General features: G+C 45.7%; 1 protein-coding gene across 4 annotated transcripts in view; it reads left to right on the forward strand.

Annotated features, from left to right (window-relative positions):
- AP3S2 (adaptor related protein complex 3 subunit sigma 2) overlaps window positions 1-17,152 on the forward strand; it is a 58,249-nt gene that overhangs the window by 36,349 nt on the left and 4,748 nt on the right. For all 4 annotated transcript variants that reach the window (XR_009605692.3, XR_013556444.2, XM_060617649.3 and 1 more), the window contains one exon: window positions 16,051-16,158. Coding sequence is in view for 2 of the 4 variants with exons in the window: in XM_060617649.3 (XP_060473632.1) it covers window positions 16,051-16,158 (108 nt within the window). In the remaining 2 variants the exon portion in view is untranslated. The remainder of the gene's footprint in view (window positions 1-16,050; window positions 16,159-17,152) is intronic.

Raw genomic sequence — 17,152 nt, forward strand, 5'->3', positions numbered from 1 at the left:
ACTCCCTTAAATCCATCCTTTACACACCTCCCTAATGACATTAAAAATGTGTTTTGACTGTTTGCTTCCCTTGTCTGAATTATTCAGTGGCTCTATATCCTACACAGCAGTGATTCTTAAAGAAAAGGAGGACACGCCTCACTCCCCTGCTGTCCTCAGAGCCCGCATGAATGCTAAAATGCGTGATTGAGGAAGCGTGTCATACAAATGAATTCTCGAGAGTGTAGAAGGAGCTGGGGACCACTGCCAAATGGCTGGCGCCGAGGCCCCTTCATGTTGTTTACAAGGACCTCTGACATCTGTCCCACCCTGCGTTACTAGCCTCACCTCTTGCCATTTTCTGCCTTGAACTTTGTGCTGAAGCAATACTGAGCTATTTACTTATGGGGTATTATGGCTTCATCCGTTTTTGAGCCAGCATGTAAAGAGCCGGAGAGGGTGGAGCGGGGTCCATGGCCCTCTCACGACCAGTGCTGTAGAAGGGACGGGAACTTGCAGATGTACCTCACCTCCTTAGAAACAGGTTTGTGGATCCAAGCAGGGCATTGGGATTTTTTTTTTTCTTGATGGTCAGATAAATCGCGCTTCCCTTACCTGACTGCCTGCCAATTGGTCAGATCAGGAAGAGTGATAGAATCCCAGGTAGAGGGCAGGGATTTTTTTCTTTGTTCCTTCAGCGGGCATAGGTAGGACCAGGTGATGGAAATGGTTCCAAGCACACTGCAGCTCAAAAAAACTAAGAAGGTTCTGACGGTTCCTTCTGCTCCACAGTAGACTGGGCGGCTTAGGAACAGCAGCGAGCTCTCTCCACTTAGGTGAAGGGTCTGTTCTGTCTCAAGAGCTGAAGAATAAATTCTTGCATCAGGAAGGAGGTTGGACAAGGTGACTTTGAGTATAATTACTCCATTAACTAGTATTCATCAAGTGCTTACTTACATTTCAGGCACACAGTAGCCAGGTGCTTTAAATATAACCTCTCATTTCCTGCGTTACCTTATTTTGTCCTTAGAATAGGCCTGTCAAGTGAGAACTCTAGTTCTCCCCATTTTGCAGATGAAAAAACTGAGTTTCGAGGTAGAAAAGCTCTGTTTCTCTAAGGTCACACGGTCCTAGTAAGCAGAGACAGAATTCGGACCCTGGATTTGCTGACTGCAGAGCACACACTCCCCCCACACTGCCCTCAGTGTCCTCTTCTGAGCTAGTGCCCTCAGTGTGGAAAGAGATGTATCTGGGTCACGTTTTGTTAGCAGATAACCAGTCAGAGAGAGGATAAAATTCAAGCGGACAAGGCCCGGACCGTTTTCTTTACCCGGTACTGTGCTTCGCATATGGGACCAGTATTGCAGAATACGGGAAATAGGCAGGAAATGAAGGAGAGTGAAACAGACGAGTAAGAAAAAGTCCTACTGGGACATCTTTTTAAAATCTATGTCACAGAGCACTCTGACTCATAATAGGAATTCTTTGGAAATTAAAAAAAGGGGAAGAAGGAATAACATGCAACGAGTCTGCTTTGCTGCAGAGTGTGAAACATGCAGCCAGCGTGCGCAGAATCCTTTTCTTCAAGAGCTGTCGGCAGGGCTCGGAGGGTAGTTCGTGAGTTGTTGGCTTTGTGCCACATTCCCTCTGCCCAGATGCCTTCTCCTCCGTTTACTCGTTCAAGACCCAACCTCCTCCAAACTGCCACAGCATTTTGTACTTGGGTCATAGTACTTTCACAGTCTTCCTTTAATCAATAGTTAATTTTGTACATGTTTTATCTTCCTTATTGGATTCTAAGCCCTTTGAGGACAGGGTTCACATCTTATCTTCACTTCCTTCTTCCAGCTCTTACCATTCTGTGATGTTAAGCATATTTGAAAACAGATGTTGTCACAGGTCACATTCTTCTGGTGAAAATGAGTGACTGCCTTGAACCTAAAGCAGCATCTTGTATATAGTGGATACGGTGGGCTCACACACACATATTTAGCTTATATGGATTCAACTCTAACCATATGGAAAAAAGAGGATGAAAATTCTCTTTTATTTTTATTTTGTATTTTTGTTATTTTTTTAAGAGAGAACAAATGGGGGAGAGGGTCAGAGGGAGAGAGACTCTTAAGCAGGCTCCGTGCTCAGCACAGAGCCCAATATGGGACTCGATCCCACAACCCTGGGATCGTGACCTGAGCCGAAATCAAGAGTCGGACGCTCACCTGACTGAGCCACCCAGGCGCCCCTGAAGATTCTACGTACAGAATGATTCCACCCACAATTCGACTCCGTCTGTTTATGGCTGGCATGAGTGTGAGTTGGGAGACTTGAATCCGCTCTTTGCCTCTGTTCCTATGTACCTGTCATGTGCCTCTCACCATCTTATGGTGCTCGGAGTGATTTAATGCTTAAAGATACATTACAGAGTTTCCGTCCGTGTGGTTCCTAAACAAGCCAGCCACTTCAGCTAGTGCTAACCGTGCTAACTGGTTTAAAAAAAAAAAAAAAGGCAGCAGCTCCATTGGCGGAGGAGGACTGTATAGGAACTTGGGGCTATGTATATTTCCCGTCTCTTCTGGTGACTTTAGAACTTAAACTTCTGTAAGATGAGATTCCACTAGATTCATTCATTTTTCATGGAAAGAATGTATGGTCATGTGAGTGTAAAAAAGAAAGAAAATCAAGGGCAGGGGATTGAGGTTTGTGGGGTTGCATGACATGACATCTGGAGAAAATCGTGCAAATGTCCTGCCTCTGTCTGAAGTTTAAGGAAGGTCATAAAAGTAGTTCGGGAGACACTAATAGCAAGGAAAAGAGAAAAACAACTTTACAAAGCAGGTTGTTTCTTTGCCTGCTTTCTTTTTTTTTTTTATTTTTTTTATTTTTTATGTTTGTTTATTTTTGAGAGAGAGAGACAGAGCAGGAACCAGAGAGGGGCAGAGAGAGAGAGAGGGAGACACGGAATCCTAAGTAGGCTCCAGGCTCTGAGCTGTCAGCACAGAGCCCAATTCGGGGTTTGAAGTCACAAACAGAACCGTGAGATCGTGACTTGAGCAGAAGTCGGACACTCAACCAACTGAGCCACCCAGGTGCCTCTGCTTTCTTCTTTTCTTTGTTTTTTTAAGAGAGAGCGTGTGAGCGGGGGCGGGGGCAGAGGAAGAGAGAGAGAATCCTAAGCAGGTTCCCTGCTCAGTATGGAGCTTGACGTAGGGCTAGATCCCACAACTCTGGAGTCATGATCTGAGCCAAAATCAAGAGTTGGTCACTCAACTGACTGAGCCACCCACGTGTCCCCGCCTGCTTTCTTTTACTTTGGCAGAGCTGCTTGGGACCAGACAACCCTGTCCCCAAGGGCATCTCAGCGTCATAGTGCATTCAATATGGATGTTAACAAGCAGCACAGAAAAAGCTAAATTATGTTCACGATGTTCTGTTTTAGAAATCATAGAAATGAGTAGTACACACTTTTTCCTCTTCTTACCGTTCTGTAGCCAGTTTATTTTTAACCTCATACGGCATCAGCATTTTTGTAACGTAATATTCCTCTACATCATAATTTCTTTGGCAGTGCAAATACTTTGGAATAACAAAACAATCCTCATTCCTCCGTACTATCCCTTGTATGATGGCTGTCATTTATCTCACTTATACACGAGCACATACATACACACAAGCATACATCATGAACCACATGTTGCTTTTTTTTGTTTTTTGCCTTGCCCTTATCTTTTTATTCTAGCCAGATACATCAATCTACAAATTCCAAATTTGGAAGTTAGTTTTCTCATCCCTGGAAACAATATAAAACCTAGAGCTCCTAGTCTTGTGTTACTCATTCTGAGTCAGTTTTTCTGGGAAATCATCTGATCTGTTCAGTATCTCTTCACCATGTAAAATCAAGTTCCGTGTGTTTTCTTTTAATCGTTGAGTATATTTTCTCCATTTCTGTTTCTGGCATACCAGTTTATGCATGTGTTGTATTGCTCTCTTTTTATTTTTTTACTATTTTGATCCCCTGTCACACATTTCTCCCACCCCCTACTCCGTCATCCCCCCTCCCCCTGCCTCTGACAAACACTCTCTCTTCTATTTATGAGTTTGTTTGTTTATTTGGTGCTTCCATGTATAAGAGAGATCATATAGCACTTGTCTTTCTCTTTCTGACTTATTTCATTTAGTATAAGGCCCTCAGGATCCATCCATGTTTTTACAAATGCCAAGATTTCCTTCTGTGCTGTTGAGTAATATTCCACTATGTATCTATATTCCACATTTCTTTATCCATTCATACGTTGATCGACACATTGTTTCCATGTCTTGGCTATTGTAAATAATGTTGCAGTGAACAGAGAGTACGTATATCTTTTTGAGTTCATGTTTTCATTTTCTTCCAATAAATATCCAGAAGTGGAATTACTGGGTCGTAGTTTTGTTTTTAATTTTTTGAGGAACCTCCATACAGTTTTCCATAGTGGCTGCATTCCCATTTGCATTCCCACCAACAGGGCCCAAGGGTTCATTTCTGCCCACATCCTCATCAGCACTCATTCGTTCTTGTCTTTTTGATTCTTGCCGTTCTGACAGGTGTGAGATGATATCCCATTGTGATTTTGATTTGCAATTCCCTGAGCATCTTTTTGCGTGTGTGTTGGCCATTTGTATGTCTTTGGGAAAATGTCTATTCAGATCTAATGTACTTGTGAAGGTTTCCATTAAGATAGTTTAATGGTGATTTAATGTTTGACTATTTCTTGCATTGTTTTGTCTCTCTCACCGGAAAGCCAGCTTCCCGATGGATCCAGGTATGCCCGGTACTCTGTGTGGTCCGTAGTATTCATTGCAGGTACACCTACACAGGTACTCACCTGACAGCTGTTGAGTCTGATTACCATGGGTTCGTTCGTAGGCAGGGAAGGTGAAAGGCAAACCACGGAGATGAGGACAGGCACTCCTGGCAGGTCTCAAAACACTGATAGAACATTGGACTTTGGAATGAAAGTAGGGATAAGGGAGAAGAAGGCGTATGTACCAGGTTTCTGGGAGGTGTTTTTATATGCTCTTCCCCTTCACATTCCTTTCTAAAATTGGCCATGTGAGAACTAGAGACTGACTCTCGGCCAGGATGATCCTTTCCCCCTGTCAGTGCTGAGTCCACTTAGAATCTCCTTCCTTTGGCCTGTCAAGAGCCACTACCCTCCAGCATGGGCGATGAGGTAACGCAGACCTCATCCTACCAAGAATTTCTTCCCTCCCTTCCCTCTGGAGGTCTTTCCTAGCAATTAAGGAAACCAGCCAAGCCAAGAAGAGGTTGAAAAAGTTATCAGCACTTAGCTTTCTTCTTTTTCCTTTTCTTGTCTTTTTTTTTTTAAAGTAATCTCTACACTCAATGTGGGGCTCAAACTCGCAACCCCGAGATCAAGAGCCACATGCTCTTTTGACAGAGCCAGCCAGGCACCCCGGCACTTAGCTTTCAATATAGTAAAGTGTGTATCTTATCAGTGATTCTTTCTTAAAACTTGAGTGTTGCAATATTGGTATCCTCCTGTACCAGTAGTACAAGCACCGTGACCGTGTTATTTTGTATTTAATTAGTGTTTTACTGTCTTCTGTGGTAACACTGTCGTTTTTAGAAAGATGAGAAAATACGGATAGGTAGTGGGGATGGATCCCTTGCCTTTTGTGATACAACAGGCTTTTGTCGTCCAGTGCAAAAATCTGGGAGGGATTGATCTAGTCTAGAGGCTTCTATGGATGTGATCAGCTTGGAGTGTGGTGTACCTTCATGTGCCACTAGTGTCTCAGAAGATCTTTACCTACCGTCTGCCCGAGGAGTTCTGCTAGATAGGTTCCTGCCATCCCAAGATGGAACTGAATTTTACTAAAGAGGCAGTATTGGGGTACCTGGGTCGCTCAGTCTGTTGAGTGTCCAACTCTCGGTTTTGGCTCAGGTCATGATCTCGCGGTTCATGGATTCGAGCCCCGAGTCGGGCTCGGTGCTGATGGTGCCACAGAACCTGCTTGGGATTCTCTCTCTCCCTCTTTCTCTGCCCTCTCCTGCTTGCGCTGGCTCTCTTTCTGTCTCTTGAAATAGATAAATAAACTTTAAAAAAAAAAAAAGAAGAGTAGTATATTAAAAAAAAAGAAGAAGCAGTATTATTCATGGCAGATACAGATGCAGGGGTGCTCAGTGGTACCACATTCTAGGTACCATTATGGATTTTTTTTTAAGATTTTTTTTTAACGTTTATTTATTTTTGAGAGAGACAGAGAGTGTGAGTGGGGGAGGGGCAGAGAGAGGGAGACACAGATTCCAAAGCAGGCTCCAGGCTCTGAGCTGTCAGCACAGAGCCTGATGCGGGGCTCGAACCTACGAGCCATGAGATCATGACCTGAGCTGAAGTCGGACGCTTAACTGACTGAGCCACCCAGGCACCCCGGTAGCATTATGGATTAAAGTCAGCTTTAGCTGTGGGCTGCTAGCATGAGAACCTTACTTATTGTATCTATGGAAAAATAATCGTAAGTTTCATACTTAAATTTATGGAATACGGCCAGTTTGAGGTCTAGCGACTGTGTGTTTTTACTAGAGGAAAAAGTAATGTCTTGTTTGTTATCTTCAGGCTCCAGATCAGTTTGGTTTTAGCGATAGTCTCCGTTGACCTGGGCTTGGATTCAGAACTTTGTTAACCTCCGTGAGAAACATAACCAAGACTAGTACTCTTGAAGATCCTGGAATCCTCTGTCCTTGGATAGGGTTGTCGAAACTGATTTGCCTCCCTCCCCAGCAATTCCAGAGCTGTGTCCTAAGGAGCATCTCTGTCCTTGAAGTGACACTTTTACGTTCCCTCTTCGACTCCCGATCCTGACACGAAACTAGCAAGTTTATTGTAACCCACCCTTATCCGTAGAGGTTAACTCTGTGTCCTGGGCGTAGCACTAGTTTCTTGGTGCCAGGATGGGAAGCCAGACCTGTGTGTGTGTCCTCGGGATCAGAGCTTTTGAACTAGACGAGCTGCTCTCATCCATTCAGCTGGCCTTAGGAAGGTTGAGCTGTTACCAAGCACCGTGCTTGGCACTGGAGACCCAGAGGTGAGTGTGACATAGATCTGTCCTCAGGGAAAATCACGGTCGGACAAGTAAAACATATGACAACACACCACATGAAGGACCTCAGGAGAAGTGCCTGCAGGCCGCAGTACTCTGTCTCAGAAGAGGGGGATTGTCTTAGCCTTTCTTTTTTCTTTTTTTTTTTTTTTTTTTTTTTTTTTAATTTTTTTTAACGTTTATTTATTTTTGAGACAGAGAAAGAGCATGAACGGGGGAGGGGCAGAGAGAGAGGGAGACACAGAATAGGAAGCAGGCTCCAGGCTCCGAGCCATCAGCCCAGAGCCCGACGCGGGGCTCGAACCCACGGACCTTGAGATCGCGACCTTAGCTGAAGTCGGACGCTCAACCGACTGAGCCACCCAGGCGCCCCTGTCTTAGCCTTTCTTGAGCTTACTTGCCCTTGGCTGTGGGTATTCACCTCCAATTCTGGAAGAATGTCTCTGATTTTTACAGAACTTAACAGGATCAGCGTAAAGAATGGTAGAAGGTAATCAGGGTTAGGATTAGATCTCAGCAGCATCGGTGGCGGTGCAAGCCCTTGTTCCAGTTTGAGAAAGGCTTTCTTTTCCTTCAGGGAATCCCAGCAGGTTCGACAGTCATTAAACTCTCCTCTGATGCCTCCCGGTGTCATTTTCCCCTTTCTGTGCATCTTCACAGTGGAACTGCTGGCCAGGCCTTTGTTGGCCCAGAACCTCTGACTCCGGCTCTTCAGAACAGGAGAGTCATGCTTTCTAGGAGTCCCCAGGCTTTACCTAAGCACTGTTGAGTCCTCAGCATGCACCAAATTTGTTCTTCCTGTTTCATCTATTAAACTGGGTCGCGGAAAAGCTTCCGGGGGAGCCTTACGAGCCGCAAACTTGTAGGTCCCCATCCTGATCAGGACACTCATTACTTTTTATTTATTTTATTTTATTTTATTACTTTATTTATGGGAGGACGCAAGTGGGGGAGGGGTAGAGAGAGGGGGACGGAGGATCCGAAGCAGGCTCTGCACTGACAGGCTGACAACAACAAGCCCAATGTGGCACTCGAACTCATGGCCTGAGCCGAAGTTGGACACTCAAGTGGACTGAGCCACCCAGGCGCCCCAACATACTCATTATTACCTCTAGGGAGTGAGATGGGGATGAGATGGGGAAGGTCTCAGTTAACTTATATTGATAGAAAAGAACAGTTAGGCCCAGTTACATGCCCAGAGGATCCATTTATAGAAGCAGGTATCTTCAGGGGAGGGGGGACAATGTGCCAGCTTCCTAGAAGAGAAAAATGAAAGGAAGACAGCTGTCCAGATGTGTCAGGAGCATAGTATGGAAGCTTGATAGCAGGTTAGATTGCCTTCAGAGGAACAGACGTTATTCTGGTGTTTACCGTTTATTCTTGAACAACACAGGGTTGGGGGCACTGACCCCCAGCGTCAGAGTCCACATACAACTTTTGATTCCCCCCAGTAACTTAACTACTAATAGCCTTCTGTTGACAGAAGCCTTACCAGTAACATAAACAGCTGATTAAAGCATATTTTGTATGTTATGTGTATTCTATACTGTATTATTCAAATAAAACAAGCCACAGGAGAGAAAGTGCTCTTAAAATCATAAGGGAAGGGGCATCTGTGTAGCTCACTCGGTTGAGCATCTGAACAGCCCGCTTCAGATCCTCTGTCCCCCTCTCTCTCTGCCCCTTCCCTGCTCACTCACACATACGCTGTCTCTCAAAAATAAATAAACATTTTTAAAACTAAAAATAATTCAAAAAATCATAAGGAAGAGAAAATACATTTGTAGTGCTGGACTGTATTTATCAAAAAAAATCTGTATATAAGTGGACCCACGTAGCTCAAACCCGTGGTGTTGAAGGGTCAACTGTATTTTATTTTTTGATTGTTTTGAGAGATTTTAAGAGAAAATTTTAAATAAGACAAATATAAACACCAACCTTTGGCTCACTAAAGTGTGGCCATAAGTTTATGTCTCTTTGATCTTGTAATATATGTTTCTACCCAGCATTTTACCTGTTAAGATTTCAGATTCGTCACCCAAAGTATTTTCTCTGTTGCCTCCCCGTTACATCAAGTTGACCTATTGGTTTATTGGGGTTATCTTAATCTTTATGGTCAGATGAAACTGTTCCTTGATGTGATTATTCTTAGATCAGCTTACCGTTGGATTTGCTGAGAACTAAGAAGTCAGTAGTGTTTTTGTTTCGATTCTCTTACTGGTCCTTCTGAATGAATCTTGCTATTGTCGTCGTTTTAGATGGTTGCCGAAATAGAAAGCTATGAATTATCAAGGAATTATAATTATATCAAGTATGTAATTACTTGATAATTCATGTTTGTTCAGTGCGCATGATGTTAGGCTGGGTTAGGACTCTTGAGGACCTTTACTTCTTTGCTTTCTTCTGTTGTGCTTCTTACCGCCCCATGTGACTTCGATTTCAGACTTCCTTTCCCCCCCACCTCCACTTTGTTGGTTTGGTACTTTTAACTCACAGTGTTCTCTGAGGACCTCACCTCCACTTCTGCTGGCATCCTTGAGGTCAGTCCATCAGTTAACTCTTGTCATTTAATTCTTTGTGATCTGACTGTGTGTAGTTTTTTTAGGTACATGAGTTTGGTATTGATTCTTCTTCCTTTTTTGCTCAAGTATAATTAACAATACGGCGTTATATTAGTTCCAGTTGTACAATATATTGATTCAGCGATTGTGTACGTTTCTTAGTGCTCACCACGATAAGTGTACTCTTGGTCCCCTTTATCTCTTCCACCCCTCCCGCTACCAGCCTCCCCTCTGGCAACCACCAGTTTATTCCCCGTTTTTAAGAGTCTGGTTTTTTGTCTGTCTCTTTTTTCCCTTGTTCGCTTGTTTTGTTTCTTAAGTTGCACATATGATTGAAATCACATGGTTTTTCTCTTTCTCTGACTTACTTCACTTGGCATTATACCCTCCGGGCCCATCCATGTTGTTGCAATGGCAGGCGCTCATTCATTTTTATTGCTGAGTCATACTTCTGGGTGTGTGTAGTATTGACTCCTGGCTGCGTTCTCTATACACCCAGGCTTAGCAACCTCGAACTTTCTCACATCCCCTGTGTTTCCTCTGGCAGAAACGTTACTCGTCTTTCATGGCACACTTCACGTTCAGTGCAAGGGGTCTTCATGGACTTGTCAGATGAACGAGGGCAGCTGGCAGGCTGACCCTTCGTGGCTCACTCTCTGCTCATCTACAGCACATGAGTCACTGTGCTGACCAAAGGTCAGCTGTGATATTTTTAGACCTGTTGATGCCAGTCAAACTGATATTGTAATTATATAACTGAATCATATACAGATAAACCGTAATGAGAAAAGAGAATTGTTCTCTGAAAACCAAGGTGAATGCTTTGGAAAGGTAAGTTACTTCAAAAAGGAAATGAAGTTGAATCAGGTTTGGACAAAGATAAATATAGAAGGTAGAGATGGAGGCTCCGAAAAATCTAGAAGCAATCTGTACTTACTGTTTCACAGGAGTCTGAGTTCTCCCTGTACTTCAGAGAAACTGGAAATTGTAGGTGATGCATTATGGGTGAATTTTATGCAAGAAGAGTGGCACAGAACTCTGGTCAGCAGCAAAGATCTTACTGGCCCCAAATCATTAGTTTGGTGGCTCTCAAAGTATTGTTTATAGCAAGTGACTCTGGGCTTGGATACGGCAGGGGTTGGGGGGGATCACAATAAAAGTCATAATAACTAGATCTTCATTACATGAGTTGTTGGTTTTCACGGATACCCATTGACTCTCAGTTATTGAGAGTGAGGAAGTCAGGGTTCTTGTACCTCCTTCCTTCCCCCAACTTTGTCTTCCTGACTTTCTGCTGGCTGTAACTTTCCTTCATTGTCAGGCACATAGCATTGGCCTCTATTGTCGCTCTAATCCCACTTTAACCTCAGTCCTCCCTGTAAGCGGACTCGGTGCTCAACGCCAGTCTCTCTGCCATCACCCCTTGGCTGGCAGTTTCTCAAGACAGACTCATAGGAACAGGGTTTTTCCTATTCTGTTACTCTTGACTGGTATAAATTCTTGGATTACACTTTCTCTCTTTGGGAATTTTGTAGGTATTACATCTTTTTCTGCTAGCGTTGGATTTTACTGTGGAAATTTTCAAGATTTTGCCCCTCTCTTAAATAATTTGATCTTTTTGCCTCGTTGCAAAAATCTGGAAATGTTACCCTCAGGGTCTGTCTTGGCGTTGACCGTAGTGGGTCAGTTTTCCCCAGGATACAGTGTGGCCTTGCAGTATGTGGACCCTCTTTCGTTTCAGAAACCTCTTGAATCATACTTTCACATAGTCTTTATGAACACCTCTTTTCCTATGTGTTTGCTCCGCGTCCTGGTTTCCCTTGATACATCCGCTGCATGTCCTTTGCTGGCTTCTCTAACTCTCCTTTTTCTCTATTCCTTTTAACCCCTTTTCTGTTTCATTGTACCTGCTTTTTTCCATCTCCCTCCTTTCTGTTCCTTACCATGCTTTCGGCAGTGTCTCTTCTCCCTTTGCTTCTTTCCAGCTTTACCTTCATATCCGTACTGTTTCCTTCCACTTCTCCCCCAGCGGTTCCCGCGAGGTCTTCTCTTGTTGCCGCCTCCCCACCCCTCCCACAAGTGCCTGCTCTTCTGCCCTGAGCTCTCGCTTCACTGTTTGCTTTTTTTCAGTTTGGCAAAAAGATTTTACTGTCATTCGTTTCCTCCGTGGCGGCGGTTTCCCAGTGCACAGTCCTAGTCTGCTTTTTGGTTTTCCCGTTTCTTTCCAAATTTTGTTCTTGTTGTATCTTTGTATACATCCGGTGTAGATTTCATTCTTACAAGTCCTCTTCGAGCAGGTGAGTTTCTCAGGGACTAGCTATTTGCAGGATGCTTGTTTAGAGGAGGTCCCAAGTCTGAATTCCAGGCTGACTGCAGTCATTCTCCTGATCTAGGGTTTGGGGTGAGTTCATTTACCCTGTATCTCCGTCCAGCCAGTAGAGCGAGGCTCCTGCAGACTTTTCCACAATGCGGACGCCACCATGAAGCTGAACTTGTGAGGCGAATACAGCTCGTTTGTGGTGGTTTCTCCTCTGCTTCCCGCTCCAGGTCCACAGACGTTCCTGCCTCCCCAGCAAGGAATCTGTTTGGTCCCAGAGCGAGTGTCCTTTACCCACAGGCAGTATATTTTGGCAGATCTTTCTCTCCAGCTCCCATGTTCCCTCTCTGTAGTATCCTTTCTTTTCTTTCTCTAAGGAAAGGAGCCTTGCTCGAACTCCTTGCTTTTGACAGCTTTTCTAGCTGTTTTAGGGTCTGGGATTTGGGTTGTCTTCCAGTTTTGTTAAAAATGGAGTTTGCGTTTTTATTTATTTCTCCTTTTTTGCACTTGGAACACATCTTGAATAGCATCTTAGAATTATGACTTCATGATACCATATTCGCATCAGAAGTCTTAACATATGCTATCCAGCTGCTAGTGGCCTTTTACTACCTTCTCCATCAGGCCTCCATCACCACACTGCCATCCATCTTCTAAGCACCTAAAGCCCCAGGAATATGCTGCTCAGGCTTAGGAAAAGCCTTTTCATTCAGTCAGCATGCCTGCGGCTCACTAGGCCTTGAGGACGAAGCACAGAAGAATTCATGCAAAATCTTTGACACACCAAAGGCAAGTCTGAAAATGATTCCATATGGACCAGGAGTGAGGGATGAGCAGGTAGAAGACACAGCTTGGGACTCAGAGGAACCGTGGCGGAAAGGGTGCCGAACATGAACTCTGGAGTCAGACGGGCCCGGACTCGGTGCTCTGTTCTGCTACTCAGACATGTGACATTGGAATAGTTCATTGCCTTTTCCATGTGTCAGTTCCCTCATATATAAAATGAAGATTATATTACCTACCTCAGATGGAGATTAAAATGAAGATTATATTACCTACCTCAGATGGATATTACTACATTTTTTTTTTAACGTTTCTTCATTTTAGAGAGAGAAAGAAAGAGACAGAGTGCGAGCAGGGGAGGGGCAGAGAGAGAGACACACACACAGAATCGGAAGCAGGCCCCAGGCTCTGACCTGTCAGCACAGAGCCCAACATGGGGTTCAAACTCACGAACCATGAGATCATGACTGAGCCACCCAGGCGCCCCAGATATTACGATGTTACACACCGATACATAAACTTAAAGTAAGAACCATGTAAAGTGCTTATCATAGTGGAGACGCTCAACAAATACTACTTCCTGCCATGAAGGAGCTCATTAAACAACAGAATAAAACACTAGGAGTCCTGGTGTGGACACTTGTATTTTGTTTTTTCAGTTGTGAATTTTACGTAACGTAAAGCTTTCCATCTTCATCTCTAAGTGTACACTTGAGTCGTGCTAAGTGCATCCACACGATCGTGCAGCCCTTCTCGGGAACTCTCTTCATCTTGCAAAACTGAAACTGGTTTCGCATTAAACAACAGGCGTCCCCTCCTCCCTCAACTCCAGCCACCAGGTTTCCACTTCTACCTCTGATTTTGGCCACGGGTACTTCACAGAAAGAAATCGTACCGTATTCGTCCTTTTGTTTCTGGCTCATTTCACTTAGCGTAATGGCTTCGAGGTTTATCCGTGTCGCAGCATGTGTCTGAGTGTCCTGCCTTTTTAAGGCTGAATAATATTCCTTTGTATGTCTGTATCACATTTATCCATCCATCCATCGATGGGCACGTGGGCTGCTTCTACCTTTTGGTTATTCTGTGAATAATGCTGCTATGAAGATAGGTATAGAAATGTCTTTTTGAATCCTTGGTTTATATCTCTTAAGTATAAACGCAGGTGCGGAATTGTTTGATTGTATGGTTATTCTGTTGCTTAAAATATTTTGAGGAGCCATGAGAATGTTTTCAGAGGTTGATTTCTTCTTCTTTTTTTTTTTCCTTTTGAGAGGGAGCGCTCGAGTGCAAGCTGGGAAGCTGGGGAGGGACGGGGGGGGGGGGAGAGAGAGAGAGAGAGAGAGAGAGAGAGAGAGAGAGAGAATCCCAAGCTCCATGCTCAGCACAGAGTCCAATGTGGGGCTCAGTCTCACAACTGTGAATACATGACCTGAGCCAAAATCAGGACTCAGATGCTTAACTGCCTGAGCCACCCAGGAGCCCCCAGAAGCTAATTTCTTGATGGGGAAGTATAACAATGAATAATTTTAAGACCAGTAGCATTTAACATTTTGTAAATTATCTAAATATGAGAATTTTACCATTAAATCCCCATTTGCATTTAAATAATGAAATGATTCCTCTTGTATAAAATTTAAGAATGCCACATGAGTGTGTATGTATAGACAGGAAAGTGGTTAATAAAACTCAGTGTAAGTGAATATACTTTATTTGTACGTAAAACACACGTTCTTATGCTCTCTCCCTCCATGGGCAAAATATGAAGAACTAATATGCCCGAGAACTTCACGCGTCCAACATGCATGTGCACAAGCACACAGACAGACACGTCTTTTATCTTGACTCTTCATTGCCCACAGAGTAAATTGGCCTCACCTCCTCCATGCTCCAGTCTAGACGCTAGACCAGTGGGTCTCAACTGGGGGCGGTTTCACCAGGAGACATTTTTGGTGGTCACAGCTGGTGGGGTGCTCCTGGGATCGAATGAGCACAGCCCAGGGGTACTGTTAAACAGGCTACCGTGCACAGGACACCCCCCCCACACACACACAGAAAATTATCCGGCCCCAAGTGGCAATAGTGCTCAAACTTTAGACCCAGACGACCTCGTCACTAGGTTCAGTGTGAATACTCCTCTGGGCACCAGGCTCACGTGTGCGCTCGGGTTCCATCCAGCCAGCCCTCCTCAGCAAAACTGAATCTCCGTGTACTTGACCGTTGCGCTGACTGAGCCTCTGTGCTGACTCAAACACTGCACCCCACGGTAGCGAGCGAGCTGCCATAGAAACCCCCAGAGGGTCGGTCAGAGGTGTCTGCTGGGGTGTGTAAGGGGTGGCACTTCTTTCAAATCAGATCCTGTCAACATGGCCTTCGAGGTGCCACCTTCTATTGTTAATTAGGCACCAGATCAACAGCCCGGGAAGGAAGAGGGCAGCTAGAGAGACCAGAGAGATTCACTGAGACGGTGGAAGGACCGAGCTGGTCTCTGACATCAGAGAAGTGGGAAGAAGGACTTCGGGTGAAAGGCACCGGAGGAAGCAATTCTGCCGGTGGTGGGTCTGCAGAGCCCCTGGATCTGCCTGGAAAGGCAGATTTATGCGAGAGGCCGGAGCCAATGCCGACAAGGTGGTCAGGGCCTAGAGAACCCAGTTTCTCATCCCAGCTGTAAGAAAGGGATAAGGACAGGTACGAAGGCGCGGGCCTGTTTTGCCACCAGCGTAACACGGGCTGGAGGGCCTATCTTAGGAAGCCCGGGAGACGTCGCATTTCACGCGGGATGTGCTTGGGCAGGGATTGTCCCTCTGCCCCTGCAGTGACCGAGTGTGCGTCCGTCAGCGGTGCTGCTGCCGAGAGCAGCAATGAGCGCCATCCTGATTCATTTAGAACCCGGTGTGGGGCAGGCTGGGTGTTTGGTAGAGGTTATCTCAGTCCTCACCAGAGTTCTGGAAGGAGGCTGGGGAACAGAAAGGATAGTTCGCCCAAAGTCACCCAGCTTAACCTGTGTGACTTCAGAGCCTGTGCTCTCAGCTACCACCTTCCCGCCCAGAGTGTGGCCAGCAGGTGGGAAAGAGCTACGGAATGAGCTGCTCACGGAAGAGGTTCGCGTGACGGTGTGCCGAGACGCGGGGGCCACCCCCTGTGGTCTCACGTGAGGGGTGGAGGACTCGGGCTTAGGTGTCTTGGGAATCAGGAGCTGGTGTCGGGTCCAGCCGCTCTGCTGGTGCAGGAGAGCCCGCGGGGTTTCTGTTTGGGCCACACCCCGACTACCGCAGGGTGCTCCAACCCTTCTCGTTCCCGCTTCCCCTTCAGGTGCACTACATCCTTCAGGAGGTGGTGATGGGTGGGATGGTGTTGGAAACCAACATGAATGAAATCGTCGCTCAGATCGAGGCTCAAAACAGGCTGGAGAAATCCGAGGTGAGTACACCGCTGTACTTCTGCCCCAGCCAGTTCGGCTCGAGAAGACCCGGTTCGAGAAGACCGGGGCAGAAGGAGAAAGGGATGCATGTGTCGGTTTGTGTTGCTGGGGAACTTTAGCAATGTGTATACGCCTCTTCTTTCTTCCTTGAGTCCATCGAAACTGATTGGAAGGCCCGCTGATTGGAAGGCCAGCCCTGAAAATTAAAACGTGTAAGAATAGGCTAAAAGTGTGAACGGAAAAGCCAGATGGCCCACAAAGACAGACGCCTCCTGGCTTGGGGGACTCTGGCCGGTGCCTGTAGTTTGTAATTCCTCCTTTCAAAGGTACACGTTCCTTGGAGGGACCCAGAATCCCTGTCTCTGGTCCCATTATGGTTTTCCAGTGCTCCAGGAGTCTGCTCTCCCAGCGGCCATTTCTCGTGGTATCTTTCAGACCTCCGACCTGCCAGTTCCCTTATTTCCAGTTAGCCCTGTACTCAGCTAGGACAGAATTTGGGCTGGGTTTACAAACAACATACCCCAGCCCACCCCCACACAGTGCTGGGCTTGATACAAACGCTCCCACTAGGGGCACCTGGCTGGCTCAGTTGGAGCATGAGACTCTCGGTCTCAGGGTCGTGAGTTTGAGCCCCACGCTGGGGGTAGAGATTACTTAAAACTTAAACAAAAACCGCTCACGGTAGATTCTGTCCTACCCCCCTGAGGTTTCTCTATCACCTCCGTCAGCCTAGCCGGAGAGCAGCGTAGAGGCTACAGGCCTACACCTTCATACGCGGCAGGAAGAGAATTTTAATTATCTGAGTGTCTTCGAGAGCTTCATTCCTTCTTGTGATGGAACTTGACCTTGCAAAGAGCCAAGAATTCCTGTATGTGAGGACTGGTGGCCCTGCTGACGAAGCTCCGCCAGACTACCACTGGAGCGGCACCACGGTCCTTTAGTGACACAGGCCAGGGAGCTTCCGGGAATAGTGAGTGAGTCACAGGCAAGGGG

This window comes from Panthera onca, chromosome B3, assembly GCF_046562875.1.
Source record: "Panthera onca isolate mPanOnc1 chromosome B3, mPanOnc1 haplotype 2, whole genome shotgun sequence".
In the NCBI taxonomy this organism is placed as follows: domain Eukaryota; kingdom Metazoa; phylum Chordata; class Mammalia; order Carnivora; family Felidae; genus Panthera; species Panthera onca.